This window comes from Hoplias malabaricus, chromosome 7, assembly GCF_029633855.1.
Source record: "Hoplias malabaricus isolate fHopMal1 chromosome 7, fHopMal1.hap1, whole genome shotgun sequence".
NCBI classification, from domain to species: domain Eukaryota; kingdom Metazoa; phylum Chordata; class Actinopteri; order Characiformes; family Erythrinidae; genus Hoplias; species Hoplias malabaricus.
Genome location: NC_089806.1, coordinates 10,244,910 through 10,265,683, shown reverse-complemented (window position 1 = coordinate 10,265,683; position 20,774 = coordinate 10,244,910). Strand labels below are relative to the sequence as shown.

The following is a 20,774-nucleotide window of genomic DNA, read 5'->3' as shown; positions in this document are numbered from 1 at the left end:
ATCCAGCGCTAGGACCTGTCGCCAGTGCCTTGACTGTGGGTTGCACTGGACCTTCAGTGGGGGGGGCAATAAATCAAAGGGAAGAGATAGAATAAACTACTAATCTGTGCTTTCTTTGTCTAAATAATGGACAACTGTACAGGAATCAAAGGTCACCATGCACAATGCTATGTGTGGACTAGAGGAGTATGATTCCTGACATCACTGGGCAGTGGATCCAGTGGAAATGTGTTGTCTTTTGTCGTGTGTGTGTGTGTGTGTGTGTGTGTGTGTGTGTGTGTGTGTGTGTGTGTGTGTGTGTGTGTGTGTGTGTGTGTGTGTGTGTGTGTGTGTGTGTGTGTGTGTGTGTGTGTGTGTGTGTGTGTGTGTGTGTGTGTGTGTGTGTGTGTGTGTGTGTGTGTGTGTGTGTGTGTGTGTGTGTGTGTGTGTGTGTGTTAATCGTACAACATCTGTGCCTGACCTTATTAATGCAGTATGTATTTGACTGAGTGCCATCAAATCATTCTGCTATTCAGTGTAAAGTCTTCTCAGAAGATGTTACTACAGTAAAGAAGAACTAACTCTCATTTAGTACCTTTTCATTTCAAATAAAAGATGAGGTGAGTGGGTGACCACACATTTTTGGGGCTTCATGTTCTATCTATGAATTTGGTATTTTAATAATTATTATTTAGAATATTGCAGATGTTTGAAAACATCTGCGTCTGCAAGATGTTTTGGAAAATAACGTTTTCTCTTAACACAATGTGAAAGTAGATCTGTGTAATTGCAGGCAGACATTCATTCAGACAAACTTATTTATACATCAGATACATCACTGTCTGGTCCACTTGAAATCCATGCTGCACACTGTTGTGTTGTTGTGAGAGTAATAAATAATTGAGGTTTGTTTATTATTGCTGTTGTTACAGTAGAGGAAACTTTCACCTGCTCGTTGTTTTCTGTGCAAAGCTTCCCAACCACTTTCATATTTCTTTCAATTAGTTTCCACCTAAAATAATTATTAAGTAAAATTAAGAATAAATTAGTAAAAAAAAAAAAATCTGCTTCAGGAGAAAAAAAGCATAAAATGCAAGTGTTAGGAAATGACCTCAAATACTAAATATAATGTCATTTCCACTGTATTTCCTGTCCACAGATTGTCTTTATTAGGGCTTTCATTTTTCAGGAGGCTTGCAAGTATACTTCCCACAAGTTGTATTTTCATCTTTTCCTGACCCAAGTAATGCCAAACACTTTCAGTTATTCACATTCAGCTCTTGGTGTGTGTATTCACTGCCATGGATGTGATTAATGCAAAGACACAATTTTGTTATAGGTTGTGTAACGATGAAAATAATAATAATATTCATTCATTCATTCATTCATTAATTATCTGTAACCCCTATCCAGTTCAGGGTCGCAGTGGGTCCAGGGCCTACACAGAATCATTGGGTGCAAGACAGGAAAACACCCTGGAGGGGGCACCAGTCCTTCACAGGGCAAAACACACACACACACACTCTCACACCTACAGACACTTTTGAGTCGTCAATTCACCTACCAATGTGTATTTTTGGACTGGGGGAGGAAACCGGAGCACCCGGAGAAAACCCACGCGGACACAGGGAGAACACACCACACTCCTCACAGACAGTCACCCGGAGGAAACCCACGCAGATACAGGGAGAACACACCACACTCCCCACAGACAGTCACCTGGAGGAAACCCACGCCGACACAGGGAGAACACACCACACTCCTCACAGACAGTCACCCGGAGGAAACCCACGCCGACACAGGGAGAACACACCACACTCCTCACAGACAGTCACCCGGAGGAAACCCACTCGGACACAGGGAGAACACACCACACTCCTCACAGTCACCCGGAGCTAGACTCGAACCCACAACCTCCAGGTCCCATAATAATAATAATAATTATTATTATTTAAAAAACACATTTACATTTCCTTTTTAGGTTAAGATCTAGGCTCTGGGGCAATGAGCTCATTGCTCTGAGAACAATAGGAATTATTCTCCAACATCTTGAACTCTGTAGAGAATGCGTTCACTTCATTTTGCTTAGAAAATCAACAGAATATTTCAGCTGATCAGGGATTTACATGTTTTTTGTATGACTGTATGATATGGTTTAGATCTTCTTTAAATGCTGAATTTTTTGTGTGTGTGTGTTTTTTTTCCCTCAGATGCTCCTTCCACAGAGCAACAGGAATTATTTGTGCAGAAACTGCAGCAGTGCTGTGTGCTGTTTGATTTCCTTGACACGGTCACTGATCTGAAGAGTAAAGAGATAAAGAGAGCTACTCTGAATGAGTTGGTGGAATATGTATCCACTAATCGTGGCGTTCTGGTGGACTCCTCCTACCCAGAAATCATTAACATGGTAAGACTGCACCATATGATTTATTTCCATTAATTGCCAGTGCGTCTTAGCCCCACCCCCAACCCCAATATCATTGCTCCTCCCACTGAGAGTATTAATCCCACCCCTGAGGAGGATAGAGGAAGTCTTTTACTTTGTCAATGCTTTCACCATTAGTTACTGAGCTCAAAGAACCTGATTAATCACTAAATTATCCAAACAGATTTATAACAGTTGGCACGGCAGTATTTATTAAAACTTATAGAGGTTAATAAACTGTTCATGAGTTATGGGGTAATTCATACTAGAGCCTGATTTATTCACATTTGATTCTGAATAGCCAGTGTTATTTTTTACTCAGTGTGTTACAGGTACATAATATAATCTTATTAGAGAATGAACAATATGTACGATTTACAGAACAGTTAGTAATAGGTATGATTAACTGAAATGCATGTGTTCACCGTTTTTGGTGGGTGAAGATTGTTGGGTTGGATTTATACTAAGTTTTTTTAGAAAGCTCCTCCTGTAGTCTCACTGGCTCTGTGCCTGAAGCCATCAGTTCAGAGTAAACACACTTCTGTCAGCCATAGTGTGATTCTGCTCTGCCACCTAACAAAACATCTCCAGTTATGACAATAATCTCTAAACACACAGCTTTGGGAGACTTTCTGAGGAGTGTGAGCTGTCACACAGTGTCTGTAGTCAGGATGCACACACTCCATTTATTGTGAGATACAATCATAACTATAAGACCAACTTTGTGTAGCTAGCATGTAAAAACTGTCACTGAGAGTGGTTTGGTGTGACACAGATTTTTGAGAAACGTGGTGTTAGTGTGTGTGTGTGTACATAGTTAGGAGAAGTATGTCTATGTGTAGCCACATTCCATGGTTTCACTGTAGCTCCATCACAGAATGAAAGGCTAAATATGGCCAATGACGCGATCCTGGACGTAAAGCCATGATCCTCCCTCACAATGTGTGAGTTTGTAAATTTAGATGTACTCTTGCCCTCTGTTGTCCATTTACAGCTGCAGGAAGTGTGATAGAAGCCAGTGTTGATATACGTTACAGCGCTGGTCATCTCAAGGCTACAACTCATTCCTGCTGCTGATATAAGTAAAAATAGAAGGAACAGAAGGCTTTTTCTGTGGGGTTTTCACCGTCATACACACTGCCTGTATATTTACACTATTTTGCAAAGCTATAAACCACATTTTGCTGTGTTCTTTTAAGTAGTCTGCTGGGATAACGTGGGACACCTCCAAAATTCAGCTGTGTTCTGCTTCTCGTGATCCAAATAACTCCAAACACACTCTGTGATGTTAAGGTTTGGTTCCTGGGGACCATTCGTTCTGAGAAGTCGAGCTTGATTTGGTTACCTCTGACTAATGGGATTTTTTTTCTTGTAACCCAAGGTCTTGCAGGACTGTTATCTCATCTTCTCCATATATTTTTATTTATTTTTTGAACATGGCCAATTATTACTATTACATTTAACATGTGGAAACCATTGCAGTTGTTTTGTTCCCTTCAGATCAGTGTAGTGATGCATTTTTACACCTCGTTACTCAATGCTCAGTGTACCCAATGACACTGTGACCCACATTCTGCCGTAAGACTGACTCAGTACATCACTCACATAATATTACTGAGTCAGTCTGAACGCTGAAGAGGGGAACTTGATTACTCACGCAGAGGGGCGGGCTGGAGAAAGAGAGGGAAGAAGAGAAAGAGGGAAGGAGGGGGAGAGATGGGTTTGTTTGGAGAGGGAGAATGAAGGAATGAGACAGCAGTAAACAGTAGGGTGAAGAAAAAAGGGGAAATTAGGAAAATGGTGTGTGTACACGGGTGAGAGAGAGTTTGTGTTTGAAAGTGTAGAGAAGAAGGGGAGGGGGGGAGAATGGAGAGAGCGAGTGGGAGGGGTGCTTATCCTCTTTGAAGGAGATGTGAGATGACTCAGAGGGATTGGTGATTATTTGTAGTCGTTGCTGTCCTTGGCTGTTAACACTGTCGGGTGCTGAGCAGGTAACGGTGTAAATGCGGTGTAACGCTGCATTTGTGAGCTTCAGACACTGGTGTTGTGTGAGAGCCTGGCTCACAGTGAAGGATCAGTTTATCCTGAAGGTGTTCGGTGGGATTGAGGTCAGGACTCTGACCCAGACGCTGGAGATACTTCAATGTAAACATCATCGTTAAACCAGGTCTTTATGAACCTCACTTTGTGCACAGGGTCAAAGTCAGAGCTGGAGCAGGAACAGTGAACTGGTCCAAATTTGGAAGCATATAACTGTCTAGCTGCTTTGTTTGCTGTAGCATCAACATCATCCTTCCCAGGAAATAAAGCCAAACCTTGAAAAACAGCCCTAGACCGTTATCCCTCCTCTGCCAAACCTTACACTTGGCAGTGTGCATCGCTGTAGGGAACGGAATATCAGAGAATAGCTTTTGTCTGTCGTAGCTGTGACTCGTTGGCTTTAAGTTTGAAGGATGCACGGTAGCAGAAGAAGAGACACTTTATTCATCTTTTTGACAATCCACATTTAACCCATCTGTTGTGAAGACACACTCTGGTACACACACACACACACACACACACACACACACACACATTGTGAGTAATCTTGGCACACCCACACTGGGGACAGTGAACACACACTCCTGGAGCGGTGGGCAGCCAGCCACAGTGCCACAGGTGGGGGTTAGGTGCCTTGCTTAAGGGAGGATTCAGGTGTGAATATTAAGGGAGGGGAAGATGCTGTTCCTTTACTCTGCCTCTGTTTCTCTCTCTCTCTCTCTCTCTCTCTCTTTGTCTTTCTCTTTCTTTCTCTCTTTCTTTCTCTCTTTGTCTCTGTCTTTCTCTCTCTCTCTTTCTTTCTATCTTTGTCTCTGTCTCTCTCTCTCTCTTTCTCTGTCTTTCTCTCTCTCTCTCTCTGTCTCTGTCTCTCTCTTTCTTTCTCTCTTTCTTTCTCTCTCTCTTTCTCTCTTTTTCTCTCTCTCACTTTCTCTCTCTTTCTCTCTCTCTCTCTCTCTTTCTCTGTCTTTCTCTCTTTCTCTCTCTCTCTCTCACTTTCTCTCTCTCTCTCTTTCTCTCTCTCTCTCTCTCTCTCTCTCTTTCTCTCTCTCTTTCTCTTTCTCTCTCTCTCTTTCTCTCTCTCTCTCTCTCTCTCTCTCTCTCTCTCTCTCTCTCTCTCTCTCACCCTCTCCCAGCTATAACACAATCCCACATACACACTCTCCCACTGTCAGCTGGATTGTTGAAGCTGTATTTTTGGTTGCCATTTTGCATACACAACTCCTCAGGTGTCGACGTCCTCCTCTCATTTCCAGATGCTAAAAATAGGCCGAGGTTGTCATGGCGATAACCTTCCCAAAAGCTCTTTCTCACTTCGCATTTGAAATGGAAGCTGAGTGTTTAATATGCCGCGCAACTCCACACTTTGTTCTGCATCGCTTTTATCATCACTTACATGCACGGTTTTTGTGTTGCCATCATTCATCTCTGGCTGCTTTATTAGAAACACACTGGCCACTTCATTAGGAACAACATCACTGAACCTCAAATGCATTGATCCTGTAGATGCAGCCTTTCACTTTTCACACACATAGAACAGAACACTTACTTTGACCCGTGATGATTATTGCTTCTCTATATGACCATATACTTTAGTATACTGACCCACGTCAGTTCACTGCAGTCTTTTCTGCCTGCGCTTTCTAACCAATCCTCAGGACTAATCAGAGTATATATATATCACTTGTTCATTCACAGATCAGCAGTAACCTGTTCAGAACACTTCCTCCTAGTGAAAACCCTGATTTTGATCCAGAAGAAGATGAACCCACACTGGAAGCCTCCTGGCCCCACATGCAGGTACAGCTGTAATATTATATAAGACAGTGATTCAACGGGGTCTAGGAATGATTGTGTATATTACTGATTACAGTGATTTAAAGGGCAGGGATATCTGTGTTTGAATGTGAATGAGGTGCAATGAATGTTTATAAATGGAATAACACGTCTGATGTTACTGTTTGGCAGAGAGCCTGTTAAAGCGGAACTGAGTGAACCGAAATAAATCTCCTTTTCAAATCCCTGCTGATGACACGTGTAATTTCCTCGACTTTTGCCTGAATGTTTCAGTGAAAGTGGCAGTTATCCACTTAACGCAGTCTATATTTAATCATTTATTGTCAGTGATTAAATATATTACTGATTAATAAACATTTATGTTAGCATAAGGCTAATTAAGCATATACAGGAGGTCCTCGGGGTTACGTCAGTCCCGAGTTACGATGTTTCGTGGTTACGACACATCTCCCATTTACTGTATAAAGCCTTGTTTCGACTTAAGTGGTTTTGCATCGTAAATGTCGTAAACTTCGTGTGCACGGCGTGGCGGAAGAATACACGGTTATGCGGCTCGGGACCGAGGAGGATAGGTGTTAGGATAGGACAAGTGCTTACAGTGTGTTATTTACGTACAGTATGTACGTATGTTCCGACTTACACCGGAAATCGGTTTACGACGTGACGTAGAAACGGATCAACGTCGTAAGTCGAGGACCCCCTGTATATATTTATTAATTTGAAGCTGAAGACTATAGTAAATTGGTACAATTATCATCAAATTATTAATGTTATTTATCTATTTATTATTTAATGTTAATTAGCTTTTTTTAATGATTGCTGGATAGATGACTTTTACAATTTTAAAGCTATTCGTTTTAATTAAACATAAATTAATAAACTACTACAGTGTAATGAAAGTAAAATATATTTGTATATTTTGTATTTTTTTAAAGACAGTATCTCTTTGAGAAATTACACAATGATGCACTGATCACTTTGCAGCAGCACTTACGATATTTATGACTTGTTTTGTTTTTGTGTCCACAGCTGGTGTATGAGTTTTTCCTCCGATTCTTAGAAAATCCAGATTTTCAGCCAAGCACCGCAAAGCGTTATATTGATCAGAAGTTTGTGCTACAGGTGGGTCTCTGTGGGTCTCTGTAGGTCAGTGTGTGTGTGTGTGTGTGTGTCTGTATTTTGGAATTTGTGCCTTTGGAGTTTTACCGACTGATTTATGTGAAGTGTTATGCAGTAAGCTTTATACTGTCACACAAGCTCAATACTGAACCCTGTTGTAATTAACAGAGTCCTGGATGAAACTTTAGATTCGATTGGCAGTCGATTAGACGTCTGTACTTGGCACAGTGACATTTGCCCAGTCTGAAGCCCAGTCTAAATCTGTAGGGTGGGAATCTCTCTCTCTCTTTCTCTCTCACTCTCACTCACTCTTCCTCTGAGCTGTAAGGGTCCGGCTGGATTTCAAGGCTGATTTTCCATGATGCACATTTCCCGCCATGGCTTTAAATAGCACACTGCTGTCAGGGGTGGAAAGATACCGCTGTAAAACAAGCTACTATCTTTCAAATCATCATCAAAATTTGACTGAATAAAAGGTTAAGATATGTATATTTACAATTTAACTGTCTGCCTCTCTCTCTCTCTCTCTCTCTCTCTCTCTCTCTTGCTTTCTCTCTCTCTTTCTTATTCTCTCTTGCTTTCTCTCTCTCTCCCTCTCACTTTCTCTCTGTCTCTCTCTCTCTGTCTCTCTGTCTCTCTCTCTCTCTCTCTCTCCCTCTCACTTTCTCTCTGTCTCTGTCTCTCTCTCTCTCTGTCTCTCTCTCTCTCTCTCTCTCTCTCTCAGTTGTTGGAGTTGTTTGATAGTGAAGACCCCCGTGAGAGAGATTTTCTAAAGACCATCCTTCATCGGATCTATGGAAAATTCCTCGGCCTCCGTGCCTTCATCCGCAAACAAATAAACAACATTTTTTTACGGTAATAAACACTCTGGAGAAACGTAATCAGATTCTGCACTTTTTATGTTTAACTTGTAAATACTGCTTACATCACATGACACACAACGTTAGGACAGTCTGAAAACCTTTTAAAAAATGTAGAGATTATTTGTGTGTGTGTCTCTCTCTCTCATTCTTTCATTTCCTATTTCCATTGACCACAGCACCACTTGTACTTTTGTTTACTCCTCAGGTTTATTTATGAGACAGATCACTTTAATGGAGTGGCTGAACTCTTGGAGATACTGGGCAGGTTGGTTTGTTTTTCATGTTGTTTTCCCCCAAAACATGCAGTGGTAATGAATCTGAAATTAATATTTCCCTGACTTTCAGCTGTTAAGTTTCTCATAATAATGATTTACTGTTTAATAATCATGAAATGCTTTCCTATTAATATGCCTCCAATAATAAGACAACACTAAGATAGCCAGGTGTGTGTGTGTGTGGGTGCAATCATTGTTTCTGACCTTGCAGCATCATCAATGGCTTTGCACTGCCTCTGAAGGCAGAACACAAGCAGTTCTTGATGAAGGTACTCATTCCAATGCACACTGCCAAGGGACTCGCACTGTTCCACGCACAGGTAAACACACTCCACACACTCCTCACACACAAACACATACAGTATGTCCACATGTCTGTGGACACCCCTTTGAACGAAGCTGCGCTCATTAAATTAGCTATTTTAGACGTCGACCTTCAGCGAGCATAGTCTACATAGAAAAACTTGAAATTCATTATGGTTTAATACTATCAAATTATTTCTGAAATAATAGAAAATCAAGGCTACAGCCTTCCCCGGGGAGAAGAAAACCTCCCTATTTATACACTACATTTCAGAAGAGCTGCTGGATGAGTTGGAGCTTACAATTCCCTGAGTAGAAGGACTGTCTGTATACTTTTGGACCAATAGTGTACCTCTCATTCTGGCCCTGAACCAGATTTATGGACATTGGCGCCATCTAGTGCCAGATTTGCAGTTATTGTTCAAAGGACAGGTACTCCCTTGTGAATCAGTTGAAGACATTGTGAGAGTTGTAGGGTTTTTCACAGAGCAGGATATTTAAGCTTGTTGGACAATTAGCCCAATAGGCCAATAGCACTCTTGTTGTCTGGCATGATACACGCATATCAGGCAAAAATAACACACAATTTAAAGATGTTAACTAATGAAAATAAACATTTTAATAGTCAATGAATATAAACAGTAAATGAATAGACATTTTCTTTCTCTCACTCTCTCTTGCTCTCGCTCTCTCTTTCTCTCTCTCTTTCTCTCTCTTTCTTTCTCGCTCTCTCTTGCGCTCTCACTTTCTCTCTCTCTCTTTCTCGCTTTCTCTCTCTCTCTCTCTCTCTCTCTCTCTCTCTCTCTCCTCCCCCCCTCTTTGTGGATAGCATTCATCCCCATGGCCCCCTTTCCAAACCGGCTTTGGTTTCACTTCATGATCAAAGACCATTCCCTACCACACGAGACACGGCCCAGTTCTCTGACATTAAATATAACTCATTAATTTTAAGGCCTTTTGTATGGCCTTGAATTCACATATGTACCAAAATAAATATGTATTCAAACATACAGAGGCTGTGTCCATTCCACCTTAAATGCTGCTTTTGCATTTTTATTTTTTTTACATGTTCTGCATTTAGCACTGCACTATTTTAATGTAAAATTCAACCTTTAAATGGGAAACCTGACCTGCTCATGTTATGTCCCTCTGCTCTTTTCGTTTTTCTTAGCTGGCCTACTGTGTGGTTCAGTTTTTGGAGAAGGACCCCACACTCACAGAGCCAGTAAGACAGTGAACTATGTTTAATTTTTTTAAAGGCAGTATTAAAAAGCTCACAGATCTCTGTTGCACAGTCACTCTATTGCAGTATGTTTTCATGCAGGTGATCCGGGGGCTCCTGAAATTCTGGCCCAGAACCTGCAGCCAGAAAGAGGTGAGAATCAGTGGATTCAGACTGTTCAGTCCTCCTTCTTATTTTCTGCAGAATCTCCGATAAAGAGTACTTCAATATTACTCCAGTGCACCTCTTTCATTCACTTTATTTTCACTGCTATGTCTCCACATGCATCTGATTTCCTCAGGTTATGTTTCTGGGAGAAATTGAGGAGGTTTTGGACGTCATCGAGCCGACTCAATTTAAAAAGATTGAAGAGCCTCTGTTTAAGCAGATCTCCAAGTGTGTGGCCAGTCCGCATTTTCAGGTTCATTCAGCTCTTAAATATGTTACTACTTGAAATGGTATGTCAGAGATATTCACTACAACCTCTGCTGTTGTTTTGAATTTTCAGTGTCAGACACAGTGTTTTCAGTGTGGGTGCTTCTATCTAGTTCTTCTTCTGTTGTAGTTTTATATACTGCTTTACAGTTGCCTCATATTTGTCCTATGTTTAACCCTTAAATGGCCTAGAACCAATATTTCAGAGTGACTTTATTTCCTTTTAGGCATTGATTAACAAGCTTTTTGATGTCTAATAGCTGGGTATTTGAGGGATTACTTGCAAAAGTCATATGTATACAGGGACCTGTATGTTTTACTATGAAACAGCACTCTGTCTCCCACAGGTGGCCGAGCGCTCGCTGTATTTCTGGAACAATGAGTACATCCTGAGTCTGATTGAGGAAAACATAGACAAGATCTTGCCCATAATGTTCGGCAGTCTGTACCGGATCTCTAAAGAACACTGGAACCAGTACGTACTTTATTATTATAGCAATAATAACAATAATAATAATATAGTTTTTGTTATAAAGCACTTTTATAAACACAGTGGGATAGAAGCACAAATATTTCCACAAACTATAGCCACTCACAAATGAACAAAAGCAAGTAGCAATGTTCAAAATGAAAGTATAATTTGATAATAATTCACAGGTGGTTACTCATTTAGAGTTTGTGTAATAAAATAAAGCGCATACAAAAACACACAATCAACTAAAATCAATCTTTTTCTCATCTGCTTCAAACTCTCCAGGACAATTGTAGCTCTTGTGTATAATGTGCTGAAAACACTGATGGAGATGAACAGCAAACTGTTTGATGAGCTCACGGCATCGTATAAAGCCGAAAGACAAAGGTGAGACTATCTGGGGGTGTGTGGGTGCATCGTGCTGAAGCAGGCAAGGGACCAAATGAATGTTGTTGTGGCAGGGCTTGTATTTATTATGTGAACCACTGGAATTAGTAAAAAGGTATATTAAGGGTGACATATTATTTAAAATACATCTGGAACCCACCAACCCACACACTGTAAATTAAAACTATCCCGTTTTAAACAAAGGGAAAAAATGAGTCATTGTAACTTAGTGCAGTGTACACATACATAGTCCTGCCTCCTGTTCTAAGTCTCTCCAATCACTGCACTGGACTCTGTGTCTGTGTGAGAGCACAGAACAGCTGTGGAACAGGCGCTGAAACCAGCCGTACTGAACGGGGCTGAACGGTGTTGTGGAGTTCGATTCTTGGGGTATTTTGACCAAAGTAATATCACAGAATATTCATTAAATCCACAGGGACCTTTTTGGATTTTGTGGCAAAATGTGTATAATATGTTTCCTCTAAATTCCTCCTCTGATCATTGATTATTCACAAATATTATTCCTCTTGTTTCCCCTCCCCTCTGCTGCTCACCTGCAGCTCAAGAGCCACAAATTGAATAAATCTGAGGTTCATGACGTAAGAAATCCTGGCTGTGTGAACACTGCAGAAATACTGACTATGTATTTAGTGCATGATATGTCTTTTAGCTCATAAACAAAACCACACTGATATGTTAAACTCTGAAGGGGTCTTTAAAATTTGCCTTCTCTTCTCAGAGAAAAGAAGAAGGAACAGGAGAGAGAGGAGATGTGGAAGAAGCTGGAGGAGCTGAGACTTAGCAAAAATCCCAAAAACCAGAATAACACCCACAGCCTCCTGAACAGCAGCAGCAACAACAACAACAACAACAACGGCAAGCCAGAGGACCATAGCAGTATCAGCCCTATGGACATCATTAACACTGACCATTGCTCCATAAACCCACAATGTGCCAAATGACACAGGACTGCTTTAAATACTTCAACCACAAGGGGTTAAAACCAGCAGCACACAAAGGAATTGGATCCGTAGAGACATTTTAAAACCTATACAAATACATAAAGAAAACCTATATAGATCTATATACATCTACTTTTTTCTCTCTTTTTGGCAGAAAAATAATATAGTATTTGGAATATTTTTGGATGTTAAAGTGTAGTCGTGTTATAGATATATATTTTTTGTTTATGATCAGAGAGATTTTAACTTCCTCACATTTAACACGGCCTCATTTAGAGCTTGACAGTGCAAGAGCATGCTCTTAGAGTTGCACTTTATCCTGATTGGGTCAGGTGTCTCATGTCCAAAGACCAAAACACAAATCGGTAGCATCATATGAATTGAACTCAATGATTTATGAAGGTGGGCTATGTAGGGTTTCCAGTTGTGATTAATCATCTGCTTCAAGGAGCTACAGTTAATATTGGCTAGTGACCTTAATAATAAAGTCAATAAAATGTGTAGCTCACTTTAATAAAGACACCCACCTGGTATGTCCATTATTAGAAACACATGCCTTACTCAGAGCAACTTGGTTTTAGCTGTAGGTGTAGGTGGCGTTGGGAGTCTTGCCCAAGGAACCTTACTGTTGATCTGAGAGTGGAACCATAGTCTGCTGTTTAAAGGGGTAGTGCTCTTTTATGTTATACCAAACGCGTGTACTTTTGATCTGGTGGTCCATTCTCAGCATAGCATTAGTACTGACATGGTTGTGTTTGCAGTTTTGTGGTGTTGGTGTGAGAGGATTTATCAGAGCCGTGTCACTGGGTCTTCACACATGTTCCTGGCAGACAAGAGCAGCTGTCTGATGAAACCTATTATTGATGAAGCTCTAGAAGAGACTAACACAAACCGTACACCAGCCAAGGCACAAATGGTGGGATTTCTGATGAAGCGGCAAGGTATGTGTTCGAACAGATGATGGTCCCTTGCAGACAGTTTACAGGAGCTAGCTTCCAAACTGACCCATGTTCTGACTACAGCTGTATAATTTAGGAAAAGACCTCCTCAGACCTCTGTCTAATTCAATTAATACCGTTTCCTGTGTAAAATGTTATGTCACCAACCCAGACTGTCGTCGTGGCTAATGTAGTCTAGGTGGATTGGAAATGAGAACAACAAATACACCTCAATGCTAATATAAGCGCAATTACACAACAAAATAAAGTACATTAGATCCGTCCTAAATATGTGACATTAGGTGTACAAATATACGTTTAAAAGCAATTCTGTGTAACATATAACTGTAATTCAAGATTCAAACACGTGTGTGTGTGTGTTCAAACTGTTATTTCGTATTAAAAATTACTAAAAAATGAATGGAAAACATGGCCCCATTCAGTGGGGGTACTCTAGGCTTGTCCTGCCTTTGCTGGATCTGGTTTGTACAAGTTTTTATTTAATGTTTGCTTAAATACTTTAGAAAATTACACGTCTCCCCATTCTTTAGTCTTTAATTTGTCACATTTCAGTGCTTTGTTTGAATCTTTAATTAATACATACTATTTCCAGAAATATTGTTGGTTTGATATATTTATTTAGCATTTTAACCACAGTGAATAACGTAGTATTACTAAGTACTGGTGATTTGCCACCTGCATCGCTTTGGGTGAGAATATGTACATTAGTGTAGACTAATATCAGGGACTAAGTATGGACACCTTTTATCGGAAAACAACTGCCGAGCATCAGATATTATCTAGTGAGCACCAGAAACTATTGAGTGAGAACCAGATACTGTTTTAACATTTTCCACATCCAGAAGTGAGTTAATGATGGATTTCCATGCAGCTGTTTAATGTTTCTAGTCCTATGTTTCCTAAAAACATGGTGTTTTTGTACCTAAAAGGGAAATCACCCAATATTGTCGTAACATAATGAATCTCGGCTTATTAGATACCTGTTGCAGTGATTATAAAAACAAAATATAGGTCATAATGTAAAATAATACAGTCTTTATGTACACAGTTATTGATTTAACTCCGTCCACAGGAAACGATTTTACCATTTTCCATTGTGATTTGAAATTTAAGACCATGCCTTTGTACTAAGAATGTCTGTTTTTTTGTTAGCGCATTTAAGAACTCTGTTGTCCCATTATAAATGTTGGTTTGTGGTGAAATTACTTGAATATTTTTAGATGCAAAGCACCTCATGGAACTGACGTACATACTCACGTTTAGGAATTTCACTACAAGGGGTGTGTTGTCTGACACACACTCTCATACACACAGGAACTGCTCTACAAGGTGTCCTTGTTTAGATTATGCTACATTTTAGAAACTTGAACCTGTTGTCTGTTTCATAGAAAAGGCTTTTCTCACTAGGGGCGCCACTGCAGGGCTAACGTGACCTCTGCATAGCCAAAGTTAGTGGACATCTGCTCATCCAACATTTCTACTGAATTGAAGGGTGTTGATATGGAGTTTGTTCCCCCTTTTCGGCAATAACAGTAACAACTTACTCAGATTTAGAACATGGCTGTGGGTGTTTGGTTGCATTCGGACACGTCATAAACATAAGTGAAGTCATGTACTGATGTTGTTTGATTAGTTCTGGATCACAAATACCACTCCAACTCATTGCACAGGGATCTGTCACTGTGTGAGAGCACAGTTACACTGTTCCACAGCCCAAAGTCTAGCCCAAGCTTCACACTGAACATGGTAAATTCAGGATCACACAAAGCTGCTCCCAGATTTTCCATTCCGTTCAATGTTTTTCAATAGAGATTATACAAGCTGTGTGTGAACAGTTAAACATCTGTGCCCACAATGGTTCCGACTTTAAAGTAGCTGAATTCAGTAATCATACGTGTCAACAAACCTTTGGACATAGACTGTAATTAACAGTGGTCTGACATTGTTAAATGTTTGGCACCACAGATCAGAACCTGGACACCGAGGTGTTTGGGATCGCAGCCTGCAGCAGTATTAGTGCAGAAAATGGGCTGTTTGTGTGGGGGGTATTTTTCCACTGAAATGAACATAGAGCCATGTGGTTTTTCAGTGTTTTATTAAGTGAATGTGAGTAAATTGGGGTTGACTGGACCACACATGGTCTGTAAGCTCCCTGGAAGTGGAACCTACTAACTGTGTGGGGGCTGAGCAAAGACTGTGTGTGTTTTCAGTTGAGAATTGTTTTGTTCTTCAGTTGTTAAAGGTCCTGTTCTGTGTTGTATCTCTGATATTTCTCTGTCAGAGTAGCATTCCTGTCTGTGTAAAATCCAGTTGTGTGGAGAACCTTAACAGACTTTGAATACCAATGAAATAAATGCAACCTTATGTTTCTACCTACTGCTTCAGAACTGGTTTTCAATATTGCTTCTTTTTTTAATTTGTGTCATGTGTTAGCTAGGTTTGCCCCAATCACAACAAAAACCTTAAATTTAAAGTGTTTCCATGACTTAAAATAAAAGACAATCAAATTAGATGTCATTTGCATACTGTACTGTGCAAAATCAGATCATTTTAAGTTTAAGTACTTAGTTTTAATTATGGGAAAATGTATATGAAAATCCACTTACATAAATTATTAAAAAAAAAAAAAAAAGAAATAAAACAGAAATACTAACGACTGCAAGACCTGGTGTCTTTACCAAAACCGCCTCAGATTAACAGCATTAAAATAATTCACCTAGAGAGAGGAGAAAAATCAAGCTTCATTTTGACTGTTTACATCCATCCTACCGTCCTCCAAAAGTGAACCACACTAGTCTAAAGAGCTTAATAAGGAGTAATAAAAATGGTGAAAATTCATTCATTCATTATCTGTAACCCTTATCCAGTTCAGGGTCGCGGTGGGTCCAGAGCCTACCTGGAATTATTGGGCACAAGGTGGGAATACACCCTGGAGGGGGGCGCCAGTCCTTCACAGGGCAACACACACACTCTTTTGAGTCACCAATCCATCTACCAATATGTGTTTTTGGACTGTGGGAGGAAACCGGAGCACCTGAAGGAAACCCACGCAGACACAGAGAGAACACACCACACTGCTCACAGACAGTCACCCGGAGGAAACCCACGCAGACACAGGGAGAACACACCACTCTCCTCACAGACAGTCACCCAGAGAAATCCCACGCAGACACAGGGAGAACACACCACACTCCTCACAGACAGTCCCCCAGAGAAAACCCACGCAGACACAGGGAGAACACCCCTGAATACCCGTAATCTGGAGCTGTGTGACTGCGACACTAACCTGCTGCACCACCGTGCCGCCCATTGGTGAAAATTCAGGAAATCTAATTATATCTTTGAGGACTAGTTTCCCTTCAAACAATCTCTCCAGAAGGGAGTGAATTTTAAAATATGATTCATGCAATTACATTCTGTGAGGGGCTTTGAGAGGTGGGTGTCTGGTTTCTATCCCCAACACTGCCAGCAATTCTGACTCAGTAAATGTCTCTAGAACATTTAAAACCAAACCACTCCAGATTACTCTGTTTTGACTTCAATGATTGAATATTACAAACACTGAAAAGGAAATGGAATATGTTTTTAGTGTCAGTGTCAGAAAAGTGTCAGTATGTTTCGCTTGTTTACTGAAGCTCATTTTGAAAACACAGTTTGATAAGCATTGCTATTGTAGGGAACACTGTGAGGTAATTTCCTCTTGATTAATAACGTAAACAGAAAGGGGAACATCAACTAACTGAACATCTCTGTTTTTCAGCAGTAAACCCAGCTTCACAGAGGCCATTTCTCTCCACACTGTTGCAGTTAAAATGTGTACAGTGTAATTATATAATGATGTGAACAGCCTGGAGAAATGCTGTATGGGTCTTATGATTTGGGATGGCTGCCAGGCCTCCTCATTATCATCTCTCCATCTGTGTGTGTACTGTGGATATGTCTTTTTCTATACAGATCTTACGCATCCTCAAACACATTAATGAAATGTGTTAATGTGTTTTTGCTCATAGCTGCGTTCATAAACAAAAAAAAAACTCACAAAAGACAGCTGCAGTGTTTTCTCAGTGTTCTGCTGTTTCCTGCCAAAAGAAATGTTCAAAACTCATTAAAACACTTTCCCACAAAAGCCAGCATTTCAGCCACAACCTTAAATAATAGTAATATCATTTACTAATTTGAATATGCATGAATATGTAAAGTGACATTAACTCAATTTGTAAAGTTTATATAAACAAAGAAATAAGAGTTCCTTATTTGCACATTTCATTCATTCATTCATTATCTGTACCCCTTATCCAGTTCAGGGTCACGGTGGGTCCAGAGCCTACCTGGAATCATTGGGTGCAAGGCGGGAATACACGCTGGAGGGGGCTCCAGTCCTTCAAAGGGCAACGCAGACACACACACACACATTCACGGACACTCTTAAGTCGCCAATTAACCTATCAACCTGTGTTTTTGGACTGTGGGAGGAAACCGGATCACCCGGAGGAAACACACCAAACTCCTCACAGAGAGTCACCCGGAGGAAACCCACGCAGACACAGGGAGAATACACCACACCCCTCACAAACAGTCACCCGGAGCGGGAATCAAACCCACAACCTCCAGGTCCCTGGAGCTGTGTGACTGCGACTCTACTGCACTTTTTTTTAACAGATTTTGATCACCACATCATGAAAACACCAGCCAATAATATCGTTTTTGTTTAATAGCTGGTGTTTTTACAGCATTTTTCTGTCGTCACTGAAATCTCAGCCTGAGTACGTTTCTGTTCAGTGACTTTAACTCTGTGTACGGTTTTCTGTAAGGCCTTGTTTAGTGTTTACTTCACTGCTCAGAAATTACCTGAAACAGCTGAACATGTGCTTGCTGATGGTTTAAAAGTGACGGTAATTCTTGAAACCAAAACAGTGTAGAGTTTTGCATTGGTGAAATTTGCAAAATAAAAGACATCATTTGCATATTTCCTACTGTGGTGCAAAGACTTCCAAGTAAAGGTTAAAACTTGTCAGATGAAAACATGGAGGTTGACTCATAAAGGAAAAGATGTAAAAAGACAAACAGCAACTTTTTATCAGAAGAATTTGAAATTGTTTTAAATTTTTAATCAGGGAATTAGTTTATTAAATAAAATGCTCTTTCTTTCTTTCTTTCTAGCTCTCAGTTGTATTTTTGAGCTAATTTTGTGTATAAATACAAAGGAAAATTGTTTCAGTTTAGAACTGTTTGGCTCGGAACCATGACATTTAAGAAATTTTCTCAATTTTTACTGAATTTTTTTATGCTGTTTTATCCATGCTCGCTCTCATGTGGTCAGCAGCGATGAGGATCTGAGTGGAACCACCTCAGGCTGATGAGTATTGACCTAAACACAGATTATAAAAGTAGATTTTCATTTCCTGAAAGACATATAGAGATTGCAAGGCAAGAAAAATCACTTTACGAAAGACAGAATAATTTAAAGAAAGAAAGAAAGAGAGATTTTTTAAAAAAATAAAAAGAAGGAAGAGTTACTGGGTGGAACACCATTATTCCAGAGAACTCCACTGCTCCACACCCCAGCGCTGAGCAGTTGTAATACTCCTCTGATCAAAGCTTGGCAGTACGTATGATCACCAGAGCATCTAATCTAATTTCGTTTTTTCCTGTGTGTACATAGTTAAAGGATTTGTCCACGATGTGTGAGTCCTAAAGTGGCTGGATTTACTAATAATTACACGTGACTAATATGTTTGAATATGTAATGTTCCTCATTGTAGCATTTGTTAACCCACGTGTCATGAAAACTTGTGTAATCACTTTTTAGTGATCACCAAAATAATGTTAGAGTGTCTCCCGCTCTTTCTCTCTCTCTTTGTGTGTGTGTGTGTGTATATGCATGTGTAGGTGTAGCATATACGTCAGCTTACGTCCGGCAGCTAGAGTTCAGACGAAATTTACATTTATTTGAGTGTTTTTACTGATAAAATGTGGTTTCCACTCAGATGAGAAAATGGAGAGAGATTTGTCTCATAAGGGCTCATTATCATCATATATTCTGGATTTATTCATCTTTGTGATTTTTTGTAATGTCCAGCAATCACGTCCAGTTATTAGACACTAAACAAAGTATAATTCAACTTTGCAACTGTTGCAGGGTAAATGCTTAAATAAAACTTGTTTTATTTAGTCATTAACTCCTTAAAGCACTCACTTTAGTTTAATAAAATAATTATGAAATATTACCAAATGACATTGTCACTGAAAAAGGTTTAAGAATTCTCGAGTTTATAGTTTATATGAATCTTGTCTGATTTACAGTAATCTTTACCAATATTTACCATTAACATTTCTATAGAAAGACCTGACTGTTTTACATAGCGGTACAGTGTTGTTGTACACTGTGGGAGAGCCCTGTTCCAGAGCATGTTGGTCTTGTTCTAACATCATGTTTGTCTTGTTGCTGTTGTGATGTTTTCCCACTGTATTGTCTTTGGATAATCACTAGCCCAGCCGCCTGGAAACCAGAGCAGAGAGTTTCCTCCTGAGGGTGAGCGGGGGGGGGGGGGGGTTTATGGGATTAAGTGCATTGCTGGAAGATGGAAAAATACATTTTCACTGGAAGTTAATGGAAACATGTTTTGTAGCCTTTCTGCTGATCTTTCATTATACGTTTTTAACAGACTGTAAAAGGCACCTGATGAAATAGAAATTATGTCATAAATGGACAGAAAGGGAGATACGAGGTTTTGTTCAAACAGTGACCAACTCCTTATCACAGAAATTAAAGTAATGGAAAAGACAAAGAAAAAATGGTTGAAGGAATAGAGAATATGTTTTGTACACACGAGTTGGACTGTTTTAGACATGTGCAAGTGTGTATTATTAAATGTAAAGTACTTATTAAAATACTTCTGTGTATTATATATATATTATACATTATTCTGCATATTATACTCTTATATACGCATTATGTGCAGAGTTTTGAAGTTAATAAGCAGTTTGTGTAGCATTTTTATTACGTTTTTGTGAAATCAGATTTTGTAACTGTGTAATTTGTCCCCATTCAGTGTGGCATTATTTTTCACCAGGTCAAGCGGAACCCCCTCTCCTGGACTCCTTTGTCCCACCAGGCCTCCATTGTTTCCAGCCTCATTAACACTGTGTGGAGAGGTCTGAGGAGTGGAGGAGTTCACTGGAAGAAGGCTGGGTCTCTGATGAGTTCCACACTCTGCTCTGCTGTTGGTACTGTGTCAGTGTGTTTGTTGCAATGAGGAGAGGAAGTTATGATGATGCTGCAGCTCCAACTCAACCAGTGAGTATGGCCAACCGCTTTACACACGAAGAATACAGCACTCACTCTATATGCACCAACATTTCCATCACTTTTAATGTTTCTTATGACAATTATTATTATTATTGCTGTTCCGATGCACACAGAAGTCTTTGCTGCTGTAGATCTTTACCTACTTGTGTCCACTGTCTTGTGCCGAGTAGCTATGGATATTGTATAAAAGGATTGATTGATTTTGACTCTAAGCTCTAAACCGCTTAAAA

At 40.0% G+C, this 20,774-nt stretch overlaps 1 protein-coding gene across 2 annotated transcripts in view; it reads left to right on the top strand.

Annotated features, from left to right (window-relative positions):
• The window catches only part of ppp2r5a (protein phosphatase 2, regulatory subunit B', alpha isoform), a 37,123-nt gene extending 21,516 nt beyond the window's left edge, over nt 1-15,607 (top strand). Inside the window, exons 3-14 of one of the 2 annotated variants that reach the window (XM_066676409.1) lie at nt 2,190-2,386; nt 6,140-6,241; nt 7,268-7,360; nt 8,082-8,212; nt 8,426-8,485; nt 8,707-8,815; nt 9,970-10,023; nt 10,108-10,173; nt 10,322-10,441; nt 10,803-10,930; nt 11,213-11,314; nt 12,054-15,607. In XM_066676409.1, coding sequence (XP_066532506.1) covers nt 2,190-2,386; nt 6,140-6,241; nt 7,268-7,360; nt 8,082-8,212; nt 8,426-8,485; nt 8,707-8,815; nt 9,970-10,023; nt 10,108-10,173; nt 10,322-10,441; nt 10,803-10,930; nt 11,213-11,314; nt 12,054-12,276 — 1,385 coding nt within the window. In that variant the 3' untranslated portion in view covers nt 12,277-15,607. The remainder of the gene's footprint in view (nt 1-2,189; nt 2,387-6,139; nt 6,242-7,267; nt 7,361-8,081; nt 8,213-8,425; nt 8,486-8,706; nt 8,816-9,969; nt 10,024-10,107; nt 10,174-10,321; nt 10,442-10,802; nt 10,931-11,212; nt 11,315-12,053) is intronic. The other variant, XM_066676410.1, reaches the window with a different exon arrangement.
• Nucleotides 15,608-20,774: the final 5,167 nt, after the last annotated feature.